This window comes from Arvicola amphibius, chromosome 8, assembly GCF_903992535.2.
Source record: "Arvicola amphibius chromosome 8, mArvAmp1.2, whole genome shotgun sequence".
Taxonomy (NCBI): domain Eukaryota; kingdom Metazoa; phylum Chordata; class Mammalia; order Rodentia; family Cricetidae; genus Arvicola; species Arvicola amphibius.
Window position 1 is genome coordinate 108,968,459 of NC_052054.1, and position 18,473 is coordinate 108,986,931.

Consider the following 18,473-nt stretch of genomic DNA (forward strand, 5'->3'; position numbering starts at 1 on the left):
GCAAAAGCTCAAGAATTACATTTTAAACAGCAAGTTACATTCAATTTCAACTTAAAAACTATTTAAGTCTAAAAACTACTCAATTATTTTTAAGTTACAACCCTACAAAAGTCACTTTTAACTGTGTTATTCAGACACAGAGACCAAGGTCAAAGCCAGGGGTGCTGACTAAGGCAAGCTGTACCTGCTAGCGTTACTTGTGGATGTGTACGCGTTACTGGAGGTGGCTGCAGAACTGAACACACTGTCTAACTCTGCTAGTGCTGCGTACTTGTCTGAAGATGCACTTGAGTGACTGGGAACTGAAACCACAGAACCAACAGCAGCTTTACCCGTGGTCCCAAAACCACTCCCTTGATCACCTCCTGGAGGCAAACAAACAAAAAGTTACACCAAAACTTTAATATTATATTGTCAGTTCATCAACCGTACTTGCCATGAAACACAGGTGACCCCAACATGATGTCATCTAAACATTAAACAGGATTTAAAGAACTCTGAGACAGATGGTTCCGTTCAAATTAACACATAAATTTATATGATGGACCTAATGTATATAATCTATTAATAGTACCATTCTTCCAGGATTTTCCATGAAAAAAAAAATAGAAATATTTACTAAGTGCTTCCTGTGCTAGGCAGTACTCTAAATGCTTTGTGTACAACAATTCACAAAATCTAAGTCCCAGAATTCAACTCTATGATCTCTCTCAGTTTAGAGATGAGAAAAACAATGCTAGAGATCAAGATGCAGAATCCAGTGTAGGCCACATCCCCACTGTTCTCACTGAGCTTTACACTTTTACAGGGGAAATACTGGCGTGAAGGCCAAAACTAACTACAAAAATATATTTTAAAATAGGAAGGTTTCTGTAAGTTCAAGGCCAGCCTGGTCTACAGAGTGAGTTCCAGGACAGCCAGGGCTACACAGAGAAACCCTGTCTCAAATGGGAAAAAAAAATGAGTTGGGACATCAAAATGCCAAAATGTTAATAAAAATAGTTTAAAATGCATATATGATTAAAATTATAAAATAGCACTATAGTTCCATAAATGAAAAATTTTGGTCCTTTGTAGTCATAAAATAGTAAAGCGTGTTTTGGGAAATAAAAATACATTATTTTCAATTATTCTTTTAAAAATAACTGTTTAAGTTAACTTCCACGTCTTCAGTCTTCTGGTATTTTACATGTAAAAGTGCCAACAACCCTACTCAAAACATTCACTGTGCACATAACTTCTATACAAGTGAGAAAAGCATTGTCTCCTCAAGTTTTAACATAAGTAATTTAGACAAATTAGCATCTGCTTTGTTTACACATGGATACCTTGCCCAGCACTGAAGATATTGTCTAAATTAGCAAGTGCCGCATATTTGTCTGCTGTCTGTAAACCAGCTTTGTTTGTTGAAACTTTACTAACAGTTGATGCTGTCTGATGACTCTGGGATGTACTGAAGGTTCCAAAATCAGCACTGGAGGATTTGGGGAAGTTATCAAAATGAGCAAAATTAGCATTTACTGATCCAGCACTTCCACCTGTAACAGAATAAACAAAACATGAAATTTCTAGGCTTCTCTCAATCTCACTGGTAGATTACTTGTGAACATTTCTGCTTAAGGTAGGTGTCCTATAAAAAACACTGATAAACATGTGACTTTTATAAATTATGAAACTTGATTTTATAAGGCCCTGACAGTGTCTACCCTGGAATACACACCGGAATCTATCTATGGAGGTGGAGTGGTGCCATGGAAGCACTGGAATGACAGTAGCATCACATGAAAGGTCTTCAACAGACTCCGAGTAATGTTTACAAACAGAATATGCTGCTGATAAAATTTTTAAAATCTGTGACTTTTTCACGTGGAGAGCTATTACATAACTCTACACAGCAGCCAATGTGTATTCAGCAGCCTGATGCTCACAGTAAAATTAAGTCCTACTATGCATATGCAGTTCAAAGTATAAAAATTAAAGTTTATGACAGTAATTTTTTGCATCATAAAGCACAATTCACCTAGCAAAATGCCTGCTAAATCTTAAAGTATGTTCTCAGTCCTAGAGACTTTTCTAAGCACTCATCAAAAACTACAGCAGTGCCTTTCATTCTTTGCTTTTTTCCTAAACTGTCAAAATAGCATCAGACATACTAAGGGAAGGCATAATTCACAGATATTCTTTTAAACACAACAGGTTGTTACCCAAATGCAAAAGACCTACCATCATGAGTTCTTTCACATTCTAAAACAAAACAAACTGATCTTCTTCAAGAATTAGACTCTGGCTGTTTCAAAGAAAACTGGGCATAATGACAGATGCCTATAATCTGACTTACTCAGGAGTCTGAGGCAGGAGGATTGCCAGTTCAACATCAACCTGGTCAGCACAGCAAGTCTCCATTTTAAAATTAAGTTTTAAAGAAAAATCAGCTAAAACTAGCATAGATATGTTACAAGACAATGATCTATTATGAAGATATGTTACAAGACAATGACCTATTATGAGTAGCTAGCAAACAAAATATTAAATTTTTAATTTTTATGAAAAATTTTTTCAAATTATTAGACCAACTTTCATAAAAAACTCGACCTTTAACTCTGAGTTTAATAAAAGAGAGGGTAAAACAAATTTATGAAGGCTTATCATTTAAAATGATAATTTCATAACTGAAAAAACATGAAACAACACAAAGAGGATATAAATTAATAAGATGCCTACTGGACAACAGAACTTACTGTGGGCAGCCTGGAGAGGAAAAGCTGAAGTAAAGTCACCAAAGCTGCAGCTAGATGAAAGTACTTTTACTGCTGGACAGCAGAGATTATGTAAATGACGACAGTTAAAGGGGAAAGGGAAGAAAAGAAAATTGAAAGAAAAGACTTTAAAACAACACACACACAGAGTTAAAACTTGAAAGAAAAATAATCAGCCAAAAAGCTAAATAAGGGTTCAATGACTTTCTGAAAACAGTACAATTCATGGAAGAATTTTCCTGAAAACCAATTCCTGCACAAAACTATTTCCATATTTAACTAAAGTGATCATTAATAATTTATACCTGAATAAATAACATAAAAATGTTTTTCTTAAGTTTGCCGCCCTATAAAATAACTTATTTTTATTTCTATGGAAGCTATCAACTAGCTTCCTTATCACAAGATACAGTATCAGCCTTTATCACTGTGTTTCACATATTTAAAAAGTTCTGTTGCTTTACGACCTCACTGGACGGAAAGAACCATGTGCAGGAAGAGGAGGGTGGGTGCTGGACAACGGACAATGACCAAGAGTTTAGAGAAACAAAGATTTCAGGTTTCCCCAGAGCTTTGTAAAATAGAACTACTTTAAAATTAGGTCATTAGAGAATTTAGTTTTTTAAAGTTCTGTTTTTTAAAGCAAACACTTAAGCACAATGCTGGAGAGGCTCTACCTGTAGTTTGGGGCTGAAAAGGAGAGTGACTTGCTGTGGGGAAACCTCCAAAATTACTCGAACCACTAGACTGTCCAAATGCATCAAAGTTTGCAAAATCTGCATTTGCAGAATTCTGAGCTGTAAATGGCAAGGACAACATATGTTAATGAATATGAAAACGACAACTGAAAAGACACGACAAATGAATTTAAGAATTTTATGAAAATGCCAATGCAATACAACTCACTTTAAAGAGAATTCATTTAAAAATTAATATTTTAACCCAATTAGTAGTATATGCTAAACAGTACCCAAAATTTCCAAAAGCACTTTGTAAAGCCATAGGTCTGTTCACAATAAACTTTGAATGGACTCAGTCACGATACTATTTTAAAAAGACTCTAGTAATAAAAAAAAAGCTAATTCAGAACATTAAGTATATTTGTTTTAGTAACTAAAACTGAATACATTCTAGGAAATCCATTTGGATTTTCTGTTGTATTTATTTATGTGTACATGAACAGAGGACAGAGGTGGATTTCAGGTGTCTTCCCCAGGGCTCTCCACCTTTATTCTCCTGAGGCAGGGTTTCTCACTAAGCTGAGGCTCCCTAGTTCCACTGCTGGACACTGAGTCACAGGAACCACCAGTCTCTGCCCCAAATACTAGGCTCTGTACCCAGCTTTTGTATGTGTGTGCTGAGAATCTAAAATGAGATCATTATGCTTATACAGCAAACAATTTACTCAGCCACCTTTCTAGCCCAGTAACTCACTTTAAAATGATCATGAGCTTGGCAAATCTGAAAAGTTATTTAAATGTCTAAAGTAATGATACAGAGATAGTTTAATCGCATAAATAAAATACTTTTTTGTTTTGCTTTTAGTTTTGAGAAAGAGGCTCTTCCCTATGTAGCTTGGGCTGGCCTCTTGATCTCCTGAGTCAATTACCCAGTTGCTGGGATTATAGGTGTGTACTATTAGGCCCTTCTTTCTGGTTTATCTAATGCTCATAAGTATGTTCACCATGAGCACATAAAAGTGGGAGAAATATATATATGGACACAATAACCAAAAAGCTAGTCATTTACATTTTAGAAGCTATTTAAAATTCATAAAAATCTAGGGAACAATAAAAGATAGCTGCAATTAAAACACAAACCTAAAATCAAAATTCTAGAGTTCACTAAACTTTATATATGTAAATAAGATAATTTAAAAGTATTCTGAAAATGGAGATAAAGTCATAATAAACTCACAGGGCCAGAAGGATGGCTCAGTAGTTAACATTTGCTGCTCTCGCAAAGACCCAGGCTCACATCTGTTTGTTAACTCTTGTTCTAGTGGGTTCAACACCCTCTTCAGGTACTATATATGTGGTGCACAAACATACATGTAGGCAAAATACCCACACACATAGACAAAGTAAATCCCATGCATGTATGTATGCATATAGAGGTTATGAGGCAGGAAGCAAGACTTTGAACCCTGTTTGGTGAAAGGGGAAGGGAAAAATTTCCTTATTTGGAAAATTTTGGTAGATAGGTTAACACAGGAAAAGGGAACCTGTCAAATATTTCAACAACTTAAACTTTGATTTCTAGCCCTTCTCAAGATCTCAATATGTAGCCTTAGCTGGCCTGGAACTTGCCATGTAGATCAGGCTAGTCTCAAACTCAAGAGATTCAACAGCTCTACTTTCCTTTAAAAAGAAAAGTGGGGCTAGAGACTCAGCTTAGTGGGTAGGAGCATTTGATCCTCCTGCAGAGGACGCAGGTTCAATTGTATTATGCACATGGTGACTTAACAATCTGGAATCCCAGTTTCAGGGAGCCCACCACCCTTTTCCGACCTCTTTGTGTCAGACACACGAGGCCCACATTCATACATGCAAATAAGACACAAATAAACATCAAATAAAATAAATAAGTTTTTAAACATACGTTTAAAAGTCCTAAGTAATACTCTAGTCACACCCCCAACATACACACAAAAGCCGCTAACTTGCCTAGCAGTCCCTATCCCTGGTAAGAAAGACACATCTTCAACTGATGGAGCCTCCAGATCCAACTACTAACTTATAAGCAATACAGGAAAGAATTTTTAAAGGTACCACAGGAGGGCAATTAACAAGTTCAGATACCACAGAATCCACAAGACAAATAACCTACTTTCTCTAACAAATCACAAAGAAAAAGAGATGATGGGACAACCTATAGAAACCTAACCAAAATAGAATTCAATTACAAAAGATATTTTAAAAAAAAAAAAAAAAAACTGATGCCGGGCGGCGGTGTCACACGCCTTTAATCCCAGCACTCGGGAGGCAGAGGCAGGCGGATCTCTGTGAGTTCGAGGCCAGCCTGGTCTACAAGAGCTAGTTCCAGGACAGGCTCTAAAAAAAGCTGCAGAGAAACCCTGTCTCGAAAAAACCAAAAAAAGAAAAAAAAAGAAAAAAAAAACTGATTCCAACAAACCACAGACACACTGTGTGTGAGAGTAAGTGAATATGTTTATACATATACATAACATATACTATATATACAAACACAAATTTGAACTGGAATGAAAATTTGAATACTCACTAATGAACTTTTACCATTATTTACAATGATTCTACTACATACTGTGATATTTAACAATGAAAATGCTAGGGTCTGGGCAATGACTCTCATTCAACAAAGTAGCTACTATGAAAGTATGAGAACCTGAAATCAGAGCCCCCCCTGGGTTCAGTAGTATGCGTCTGTCACTCCACTGACTGGGAGGATGGAGCTTGCTGGCCAGCTAAACTAGCCAACTGGATAACTTTAAGTTCAGTGAGAGACCCTGTACTAAAATAAGTGGAGAGAGAATGAAGACAATTGATACTGACCTAGGAGGTACGTGCAGATATGAATGAACAGACACGAGGGAGGGGGCACACAGACACAAAATATTTCTGTCTAAAATTTGTATTAAAACCTATTAAACAGTACTAGTAACATGAGAGTAATACCTAAGTTACATTACACATTTACATCTGGTATTTGTAATTTTCCATAACAAAAAGGTAGCATATACAAACACATTAACATCTCTCAGGCTACACTGTTGTTAGGGCTCCGTAGGTAAAGGCACCAGCTACCAAGCCTACAAGACCTGAGTTTAATGATGAAAAAGGAGAAAACACTAACTGTTACAAGTTTTCCTCTGACTTCTACATAGTCACCATGTAGTGTGCACACTCTCTCACACACACACATAATATAAAAAAGTATAAAAATAAAAAAAAAAAATCTCTTTCTTTTTTTTTCATGGAAAGAAGTCACATCCTGTGTTACATAAATTAAAGTTCTTTCTGTGGCCAGCCTGGTCTACAGAGAGTTCCAGGACAGCTAAGGCTACACAGAGAATCCTTGTCTCAAAACGAGGGGGGGGATGCACCGTTGAGTTTACATCCTTAGTTTCAGCACTCAGGAGGTGGGGTGGGACGATGAGTTTACAGCCATCTTTAGCATAGAGCAAATTCAAGGCCCGCTTGAGGTATATACAACCCTACCTAAGAAGTTCCCCTAAAAGTACCATGGTTATATGTCTATATGGTATGATGTTCATAGGTGACCAATGATAATAAACAATTAATGTTTCTGGGTGATTTATACATATCCTGGGCAAAGTTATCAGGAAAAGACATACCTGCATGACTGTTAAAATGTGCAAAATTAGCAAAATTGGCTGTAGCTGTTGACTGAGGAGGCGGAGCAGCAAAGATGTCTGAGCCAAGATCTTTCAAAAGGTCAAACTGCTTCTTTTCCTGTTGCTGCCCTTGAGAGCGACCTACAACTGGGGACTACAAGCACATTACTTACTCATGGTGTTTCTAAAATAAACATTTATGCATTCACTATAAAGACTTTTCAGTTAGATCTGCTGAAGTTTTACATACAACTATCTTCAATTCACCATACTAAAAAAGCATTTCTACACAGGAAGGGTTACTTCACTCAGTTCTTCACTGTTTCCACTCTAAGTCTTATGAAAACAGAAGGATTTATTCAGAAGCACAAGATTTAATCTGTAGCACTTTGCTTCAAAATCATTCATATACAGTATGGTGTAACAATGTTGCACAGTAACACGGTCCTAACATTATCTACAACAAAATAAATATTTAGGTATCAACATATAAATGGTTTCAGTCTGTTCAGTTTGGGGAGTAAGGTACACTGTAAAGCCATGTGCATTTCAATGACAATAAGCATGCTACATAACCAGGTATATAGAAATCCTACTATTTTCTGTTAAAGCACCACAGAGACTAACTATTCTTCTGACTCTGCTGGTTACCAGACCAGACTTGAACACTCAAGATAGACAAACTAAGCATCTTTACAAAGGGATGGCAAAACCAAAACCACACATTCCTATCACATGTCAAACAATCTTCACATATTTTACATCACACAAACCCACCATTAAAGGTTCTTAGCACTCAGACTTCTGTATATCTTTAAGAGTTATCAACCCCTCACCTGACTAGGTGTGCCCTTATTTAAGTGCAGTGCTGGTGCAGAATCTCCCAGCAGGGATTTCAGGGGCTTAACCTCGGGCGTGCTGCTTGTGCTGCTGGCAGAAGACCCTGAAATAGATGCGTGAACCGATGCCACCACTTTGGCTTGTTCTGGCGGAACATACCTTTAATGTGAAAATTAGAACAGACCACTAAGAAAAATTTGAAGAATTTGTATTTAAAATATTAAATTTAAATTTTATACAACACTCTTACAACAGTAATCTTACTTGAAAAGGTGGCACTTAGAATTGACAGGTTAAGACTATTAGTTACCTGAAATTACTCAAAGAATACACTATAGCAACTGCTGTTTTGAAGACAGAAGACCTACAGTTAATCATCATAACGAACAGCTAACACTGTAAATTTTAAAGTGAGAAAGTTTTAAGATCATAAATATCAAGATAAATTAAATGGTGAGGAAACACATAATTAATGGCCCAAAATGTGTATTATTAAAAATAAGAACATCACTTTAAAGTGGATGAAAGAAGCAAGTCATAAAAGAATATGAAAACTAAAACCAAATAAAAATGTGTATCAATGCATTATTCACCTCTGATCTATATGAACTATGAATTTTTAGTTGCTACCTAACCGAAATACATATGTATGTAGGTATGCTCTATACTTCTTATTACTCCTAGAGATCTATCCTTAATAAGCAGTTAACATATATATAAATATATATATTACTCTTGCCATCTTATTTTAAAAACTGGGAAACAAAGCTCACAAATACCTGTAAAGCAAAAAATATGTATATACATTATACTAAAATGTATATAATTCTGCATAGCTTATCCCCTTCTTTGGCAGCTATAGATACCCAAGTGACTCAACAAGTCTTTCAGGTCTGATCTCTGTCACATAGATAGGACATGGGGGAGGGAATGAAGGAAGGAGAAAAAGAATGTACGATGCAGAAATATGATGCCTAAACGCCAGCAATGCTCATCTCTAGGGAAGGGATTACATGGCATCTTTTGTTCTCTATAATTTCAGGTGTATTCCCACCTTCCTTCAATCCACCATCTCAAGGTGTGAAAAAAAAAAAACCTTTAAGCAAAAATCATTTATCCCAGAGACAAGAGGTCAAACCCCAGCTCCACCACTCAATAGCTGTGAAACCTCTGGGTAAACTAACTTCAACTCCACGCTTCTGTTTTTTCACCTATAAAGCTGCTGTGGGGATTAAACACAATAGTAGTGTGGTCAGAATTAGTTACCAATGTATTAGCTATTATCCAACCATATAACAATCACAAACAATAAAACTAGCCATATCAGGTAAATACAGGATATAATCTGAGAACAACACACTCTTTTATGCTCTTCAATAATGTGGCATATGAATTCTTGGGTATGGACAACTCTGACCACAAGATATGGCAAGTAATAGTTTATAACTAAAATAGTTTATGATTGGCCCCACTTAAAGAATGTATATCTAAGTGAAAAGAACCATCTCAAAACTTCATACAACTTTATCCCTGCTGCGCTGCTTCCTACAACAAGCGTTCTTAGGGAGGCTGCCTTAAGTGGCCACTTGTCAGACCATGTGCCAAACCATTTTACTGCTCTCTGATCATGTTATGGTGATCATGTTACGGTGGCACGAGGCAGGTGGGCACAGATTCTGGTTCATGAGGATAATGGCCAACACCACTCCAATCATCACTTTTCTAGTCTTTTTTTTTTTTTTTTTTTTTTTTTTTTTTTAGCCCTGGCTGTCCTAAACACACTCTGTAGACCAGGTTGGCCTCAGACTCACAGAGACCCACTTGCTTCTGCCTCCCAAGTGCTAGGATTAAATGCATGCGCCACCACTGCCCAGACCAAGCCACCACTTTTAGAAAGCTTGTATCTATAATAGTCTTACTTATGACTACTGTGTTTCTTAAAAAAGGGGAAAAAAATAACACAACTGTTTGAGATTTTCAGGATTTTTAGGCTGTGGCTTGAAGAAAGAACTTCCTGTTAAAACTGTGGTAGAGGAACTGACTATACCAGCATCTCTCACTTTCCTTCTTTCTCACAGTCCTGCTTTTCTCTTTGCAGGTAGAGCTAAGCTCACTAAAATTGCAGCTAGCTAACTCCTAACTGACTTTCTGAACTGTTGAAAATGAACGCTGCTGCAAAAGGCAACAGCCAAGGTGGAACTACTCAAAGAGAACAGTTTTATCCATAGGCTGGGAAACCTAGAAACTAAAGAACAAGAACAATAAAAGGATGGCTTTTGTTTAAAAAAATTTTTTTTGTTCTCTTTCAGTTCAAGGCCAGCCTGATCTACAGAGTGGATTCCAGGACACTCAGGCTGGCTACTCAGAGAAACCCTGTCTACGAAGAAAAACAAAGGGGAGGGGGAGAATTAAGTAAAATTACATAAATGGGGGGAGGTTAAATAAAATTACATAAATAAACAAACTGTTTAGCAGGGCTTGGTAGCAGCACGTGCCTTAGGAGAAAAAGGCAGGAGGATCTCTGTAAGTTCCAGAACAGCTAGGGCTGTTACACAGAGAAACCCTGTCTCAAAAAACTAAAATAGAAAAAAATCATTTGTGTACCATATTTAACTATCACCCTGGGGACCTTCTAATATTTTCTTTCTGAACTAAAATTTTACTGGTAGATTTCTACCTTGTCATACCTAATGCATCCAGTTCTAGTTAATCTAGTCCTAGTTAATCTAAACTTATAAGACAATGTTAAGAAATACAGCTTATACAGAACATGTACCTCAGAGCAAATGTGCTTACTGTTCACAGACATCTGTCCCATAAGCCACAGGAAACTCTCCCCCACCAATACTACCTTTGACTACAACACTCCTTGGGTCAAAATACTCTTCCTCAGGGAAACAAGAGTCCGTCTGCTTCCCAATTATCCTTTGATCCTCAATTCTCTCCCCTTCTTAATCCCCCAAGAAGAAATATGTACTGTTAGGTATTTACTGCTCTAAAAAGAGATCAAAATGAATCAGTCAGTACTGTACTTATGAAGCTAAAGCTGAGGAGCCCCGAATACTGAGTATTAGCTCTACAGGTACAACCCATACTTTTAGTGTAGTTTAGAGGGAGTAAAAATTCCCTTCTTGCCCAACCAGCAAGCTAAATTCTTGGGTGGGAGTCTTAGAGCAAAGACTTCCAGCAAGACATAATTAACTGGAAAGACTACTACATAAGAGCTGTGTTAACAGTGACTGAAAATACTACTCAGTAAACACTAAAAAATAAAGAATGTAAGGAAAGAAGCATTACAGAATAAACATCTGAAGAAATTAGTAGAGATCACTGGCTTTCCTGGGCAGAAGTCTTGACATGATAATGAAAGGCTGTTTGCTACTAGACATAGATACGCGGAAATAAAAGTACAAACAAAGGTTTCTGGCAACCAAATCTAATGAAAAATCAAAAAGTAATGAGGCTGTACCCACCAACCATCAATTAATTCCTTCTGTTCCACCTGTCTATCTTAACAGAGTCAATCATATCTCACTCATACTTGTAGTCTGGGAGGTTTTAAAACAATTTACTCACCATCTTTTCTTTTCGTATTTCTCTTGTAGAAACTCTTTCACTTTTTGTGGATCCCTGAAGTCGGGAATTGCTGATGATCTATCATCAAATAATCCTAGCCAAATCTGTTTACAGACCTTAGGAAAGAAGAGAAAAAAGTGTGAAATTCAATCTCTTCATTTAATAAAATTTAAAGGGAAAATTCTGCTTCTTTTAGAAAGCTTCTAACAATGCTGCTTTCCATGAGGATATTCCCTGCAATCTTAACTCATTTGCATATGCTGCAGGACAGTGAAATTTCAGAAATAGCCTATAAAGAGAACTTCCTAAGGAAACAAGCAGCGAATTAGACCCGAGAGCACTGGGCTCTTCTGGTCTTGGCATGATCACTAGCTGCGAACCACAGCAGTCAAATACTCTATGGGAACCTTGGTTCCTTTACCCCCAAAACAGTAACTTCATCAACAGCAATTTTAGGGGTCTTTTAGCAAGCTAAAAACCAACAATTACCAAAATCGTGAACAGTCTGCTAAAAAAAGTATAACAATAATATAAATACAAGCAGAACAATTTCAAATTTCAGCTTTATAACTGGGGTCCATGCTTTTTTTTGACCAGACGAAAGTCTGAAACATTTAACTCTTTTGAATAGAAATGAAATGAGTCATTACTCAAATAAGACACAAAAAAGAACTATAAAAGAGAAAAATCATAAAGTTGGTTTCAAAAAAATATAAAACTGTTTTTGAAAAAACTTAAAAAGGAAAAAAAAAAGACAAGAACCAAATAATACAATGTTAAAGAACTATGAAAGCCCTCAAATCCAGAATGTAAGAAACTCTAAAAACACAACTGCTAAGAATAAAACCTGAGCCTGGAGAGATGGCTCAGAAGTTAAGAGCACTGGCTGCTCTTCCCAGGGACCTGAGTTCACGTTCTAGCAACTACATTGTGCTCACAACCATCTGTAATGAGATCTGGTGCCCTCTTCTGGCAAGCAGGGATACAAGCGAACAAAACACTGCATACAAAAAAGATAAACAAACAAACAAAACCATAGGGTGGGGTAATGGTGGCACAGGCCTTTAATCCCAGCACTTGTGAGGCAGAGGCAGGTAGATCTCTGTGAGTTTGAAGCCATCCTGATCAACAGAGCGAGTTCCAGGACAGTCAAGGCTGAAACACCCTGTTTGGTGAAAAAACAAAACAAAACAAACAAAACTAAAAATTAAAAAAAAAAAACAACACACACAACGCTCTAAAAATCACTTCACCAAAGATGTTCACACTGCAGGTAAGTAGTGTAACACCATATGCCACTGAGATCGGATGGCAGAAACACTCACAGGATACAGACACATAATACACTATGGAAGTTGCTGACTATACTTGTGATGCTAAGCAACTGAAACACTCCCCAATGTAAAACGATGCAACACACCTATAGAAGGCAATTGAGCTACCCTATGATCAGGTCATTTTTGGAGGTATCTGCCCCCGAAATAAGAAGGCACATTCCCAGCTCTTCACAGCAGCTTCACTGAAAAGTCCTAATTGGAAAGAATAAATCTTGTATAAGAGGTAAAAAGGATAAACAACCTGCAAATATCGCTGGGGGAAGGGGTGTGTGTGTGCACACCTTTAATATCAGCACTGGGAAGGCAGAAGCAGGTAAATCTCTGAGTTTGAGGCTAGCCTGGTCTACAGAGTGAGTTCCAGGACAGACAGGGCTATACTAGGAAACCCTATCTCAAAAAACAAAATAGCAATAGCCTAAGCAGAATACTAGACAGCAAATAAAAGGAACAATGTGGTGATAGAGAAACTTCAAGACAATTATGCTGGTGGAGAGAAATCACCAAAGATAAAGGAGAGCGGAACAGCCCACCAATAAAAATGCCTGGGACCAGCCTAAATCAACCCCTAAAACCACAGTCAAAGCCGAGAAAACTCCTGAAAGTTGTCCTCTGACCTCCCCAGTCTGGGCAGGCAGGTGGCGTATGTATACTAATTTTGTAAAATGGCCTCTATTCTTCTGTGCTACTGACATTTGATGTCACATACTTCTATGTGGTACTCTTTCTACCAATAAGGAAACAAGTATTTGTCAAATTTAGTCAGAAAACGTGTCACTAAGCTTTCCCAACACATCAAAAAACTCCCCACTTTGCCTCCTGGTGAACTACCCTCACATTCTGGTCCCTGAAAAGTTCAATCTTTTCCCCATTACTATATTAAAACTGCTCTCTATAAGCCTTTGCTCATAGCTGATAGAAGTCTCTTTTCTGTTTTAATAAAACTAAACTAAAAAAAAAAAAAGATTTTTTTTTCCCCTTTAGGGAAGAGAAGGAATAGAAAGCCCATTACGACCACAGATAGTGCTGTGTGCTGGTGACTGGTGACTGAAGGAGGGAAAGCAGCCTGAGTGCACTTGTTTAAGAACACAAGAAGCACAGTGTTGATTCTGGCTAAATACAAAGGGGCTGGGATATAAGACCACAGACTCTAAGCTAGGCCAAGAAAAAGAGGAAGACAAAGTGTTTAGTAGAATAAAGGTTCTAGTAATTACTGTAGTTAAGCTTCATAGGAAAAGACTGCGAATAAAGGAACAGTGGGGGTCACACAGCAAAATCCTTTAATTCCAAATCTGGGAGGCGATAGAGTTATCGATGGAAATGTAACATGGGATGCAGGACCACTGGAGACAAGGTGGAGGACTCAAGGGCTGTGTGAATGACCCATGTGGACACTGGTGGGAGTTCAGAGACAGCAAGAGAAGCATAAGGAGTTAAAGTCTAAAGGAACAAGTATTGTGTGACAAGAAGACACACGAAGCAGCAACATCTGTTAACATGAGGAACATGGGGTGTGGGCCAGAAATAGTACTGAAGAATAATAACGGTCCCTAGAAGCTATCATTTGTAAGGACACAGCACATAATGAGATCAGTTCTGATGATCTTTGTGGAAAGGAAGTGGATAATCATCCTAATTATGTGTTAACTTGGCTGTGGTGGTTGACAGTCTGAACTAGCTCAGCCAACTCTTGCTAGCTGTCTGATATGTCTTCTTATGTAAAATGTAAATAATATTGGGACTTCCTTGCTATGGGTACTGGGCATGTTCCATGAGTTAACACACCTGACAATGAAGTATGTACTATAGTATTACTATAAGACTATACTAATTATGTACTAAGAGTGTTAGTGTTGTGCTATCTTTGAGAAATCTTCAGTGGTGGGTGATAAGCATCAGCTAATAAGGGAAAGTCTTATCAGGAATGCAAGAAATTAGGTCCACCTTTAGTCCTGCTGCTGTAGACAGAATCTAAGTGGTCTTCAATATCAACCTCCGCTGAAGGCAAACTGCTTTGTACTTTTACAGAAAAAGCTCACTACAAACTGTCACATGTTAGATTTGCTCTTAAGTATGTGCCTCATGAAATACTTCTTAACCAATAATGCTTATAAGTTGAGCCATAAGTTTTCAATAAACAAAATGACTTAAAACCAGTCTTAGGTAAGAATCAAAAATTAAATCTAGAAAAAATGAACTGATAATAGCCAACAAAGAAGTTCATAAAGCTTTTGAGTTATTTTTCTTTCCTCTAGTGCAAACTAATTTTAGAATTGCCACCATGACCACCAATAACAGAGTGTAAAGTAGACTTCATCAATCAGTTTGTTGGTAAATAGACACTCAATGTGGATTGGAAGTTAATCAAGACTCTACATCAAAGCACAGACTGGCTGTAAGAAAATCTCAAGTTAAAGCAGTGGCTCTCAACCTTCCTAATACTATGACCCTTTAATATAGCTCCTCATGTTGTGATGACCCCAAACCATAAAACCAAAAAAAAAAAAAAAATACACTGCTACTTCATAACTGCAATTTTGCTGCTGTTATGAACTGCAATATAGGTATCTGTGTTTTCTGATGGTGTTAGGTGATCTGTAAAAAGGTGATTCGACGCCATCCCCAGGGGTCACGACCCATAGGTTGAAAACTACTGAGCTAAAACACAGCATTCCAGGACTCCACCAGTCACTGCAATGAAACACATGATAAAGCCTCAAAAACCAGACCACCTTATGAGACCTGTGAGCTTTAAAGGATTCAACCATGCTGCAGAAATCCAATCATCCCAACAGCAGAACCCAGAGACCAAAAACAAAGGCTTCCTTCCCTGTGTATGCCCAGGCAGGCTTGCCACCTAAACTAAAGAGCTCCAAGAGCAGGGGTGACAGTTGTTGATACAGAAAACAAACAAACAAAACATGGCAACAAACATACAGGCCCAAGTCATAAATGCCCAAACACTTGTAAAAGGGGGAAGGTAGGAAACAGCTACAACAGCTACAAGCTTTAGATGGAGGTCAACTAGGGGCAGGATCACTCATTACTGCTTTTAATCCTCTCGAGAAAAGTAAAATGTACAGAAATGCCAACATACATATTCCCCTTTATCAAAATAAATATTTATTGTTAATAAAAGGAAGGAATAAACAATGTGGTATGATTCTGCTCACTTCTAGATGAGAAAAGAGCAGGAGGAGTTGGAACATCTTTTTTTCAATAAGCCATGTCTACAAATAACATTCTCAAAATGCCTTTTGTCTGCAGTCTTCTAGATAGAGATGGAGTACTGTCTCCTTCCAATGGTAATACATAATAAAACATTTAATAATATTGCCCATAAACACAAAAAATTTTAAGTAAAAAGCTAAAAAATTCATAAGTACCTGATTCCAACTTTTTAGAAACAGAAAAAAAACCTAAAGAGTAAAAAGTATAAGTTACAGAGGAAATGCTATTAGAAACTCTTTAGATAGTTACTATGAACCTATACAAAAGTCTACTGCCAACTTCGATCTACTTACTTTCAGCGTGATGTTTATAGCCTAGACTGATTTCAAACCTGCAATCCTCCTGTTTCAGTCTGGCATACAGCACTACAGATGTTAATTACCACACCCAGTTCTCTTACCAACCCTCATCCCCATGGCTAGGAAATCAAACTCAGGTCCTGTGCTCAGGGACAGACCCTCAGATACAGTCCAGCCTATCACCAACTTAGTACTTTGCCTATCCCTTTCCCAAGAAAAACCTAAGGTAAACTGATGTGGTAGCATGCACCTTTAATTCCAGCACTTGGAAGGCAAAAACAAGTGAATCCTCTAGGTTTGAAGCCAGCCTAGCATACATATTAATTTCCAGGGCAGATAGGACTAAATAGTGAAACCCTGTTTCAAATACAAAACAAACGAAAACACAAGGAAGAAGGAGTCTATAATAAGAAAAATTCCAAGTACGTTATGGTCTAAGAAATACAATAGCAAAGCAAATACAATATAAACATTTCTGCACTCAGTAAGCTTAACTCACATGGCTATGCTAGTATTTTAATCTACCAGCCAATACACATACATATTCCTCAGCGATAGAGTATTCAAATGATATGTACACTGAGCAATGCTTGCAGAGACAAAAAAAAAAAAAAGATCACCAGTATGACCCACGTCTCATGAAAAAGAAATAATCAGTTCTACATTTATATACATTTCAGAAAAAAATTATATTCCACCTCAACATTTTGTTTTTTTATAATGTACTAGCAAGAATTAATGCATACACAACTGAGTGAAAAACAGCAGAAACAGTTTGTGCAGACCAGGGACACAGATTTATAACCCAGCCGTATAATCATGTGAGAGAACATGAGGCTTCAGAGAGACAAATCTAACTTCCTTATTTTCTCCTTGGGTTTTGTTTTCATTTTTAGTTTATAGCACAGAATTCCTTACCTTATAATGACCTCATTGAAAAAAAAAAATCTAAGTACTTAATCCTGACTAATCAGACCCAACACATCCAGGCCCTAGATAACGCTTCAAAGATAATCTGATAGAACTGCTTGCTCCTTCCAGATACACTGCTCAGCAAGTTCTCCCTGCCCATCTAACCCAAATGGAAAATGAAATCCCAGATGGGATACACACTGTAGGACGCGTCACTTACTCATGGCCTCTACGTGACAGTTCTTAAGTGCATATTTCATGATGCAAGAACCTCGTATCTAATGCACTATTATTCCTCTGCCACCTTGAGGACCAGCAGGCACAAGACACTTGAGCAAAAGCATTAAAAAGCTACCTCCCTGCAGCATCCGTAAAGTGAAGTTTTTCTCCTTTGTACCACCTAAAATATGTATACTGACCTAGAACATTTAGCTTCCCAACTTATTTAGGCAGAAATAAATCCAGTGATCCAAATTCTTAATATATATAGGCCACACAGGTCAGCAAATCACATCCTGTGAATTAAATCTGGTCTATGGTCTTCTTTATAGACCAAGTGTTATTGAAATAGCCATGCCTACTTGTTTTCCTAGGGTCTGACTAGTTTATGCTATGATATATGTATTGATCAATTCCAACAAAGACCTTAAAATATTTACATCTCATGCTTCATAGAAAACATCTGCCGGTTCTTGCTGATTCCTGACACAGGAACAACATGGACCAATGATGACACCACTGAAGCATCCAAGAATAACATTTAGAGAGAATAACTGAAGCACACAGAAACAATGCTAGAAGATGAAGGAAGTCTTTCATTGGAGGCAAACAGACATCATTGCATGGTGCTGTCAAGGGGGAAATAGGGCAGTTTTAAATGACAGTCTCTTACAGTAATTCCTGTTTGCCTTTAGTGAAAGATTTCTGCAAAATTCCCTGTATACTACATTCTACTCAAAGCACACTGTGTTCCTTTGTGATAATTATTTTCTAAACTTAGGAATCAATCAGAGAAGTATCTTCCCACATAAAAGTGCCAGCTTACAGAATCATAATGTATCAATTTTTAAAATACAGTTCTTCTAGCCTCAGGCAATAAATAATACAGAATTCATTATAGATTACAAAGGAAAATGATGCTCAAGAGAAAAAATGATTTGCCTATGTCACGAACTTCATAAATCAGTGG

The 18,473-nt window shown here is 37.3% G+C and overlaps 1 protein-coding gene across 6 annotated transcripts in view; it reads right to left on the reverse strand.

Moving 5' to 3' along the window:
- Agfg1 (ArfGAP with FG repeats 1) overlaps positions 1-18,473 on the reverse strand; it is a 50,197-nt gene that overhangs the window by 12,567 nt on the left and 19,157 nt on the right. For 3 of the 6 annotated variants that reach the window (XM_038339288.2, XM_038339286.2, XM_038339285.2), the window contains exons 3-8: positions 11,509-11,624; positions 7,929-8,091; positions 7,093-7,246; positions 3,434-3,553; positions 1,329-1,538; positions 185-365 (exon numbers count right to left, since the gene is read on the reverse strand). In XM_038339288.2, coding sequence (XP_038195216.1) covers positions 185-365; positions 1,329-1,538; positions 3,434-3,553; positions 7,093-7,246; positions 7,929-8,091; positions 11,509-11,624 — 944 coding nt within the window. Of the gene's footprint in view, positions 1-184; positions 366-1,328; positions 1,539-2,738; positions 2,811-3,433; positions 3,554-7,092; positions 7,247-7,928; positions 8,092-11,508; positions 11,625-18,473 lie in introns of all 6 variants that reach the window. The other 3 variants (XM_038339290.2, XM_038339289.2, XM_038339291.2) reach the window with 2 other exon arrangements.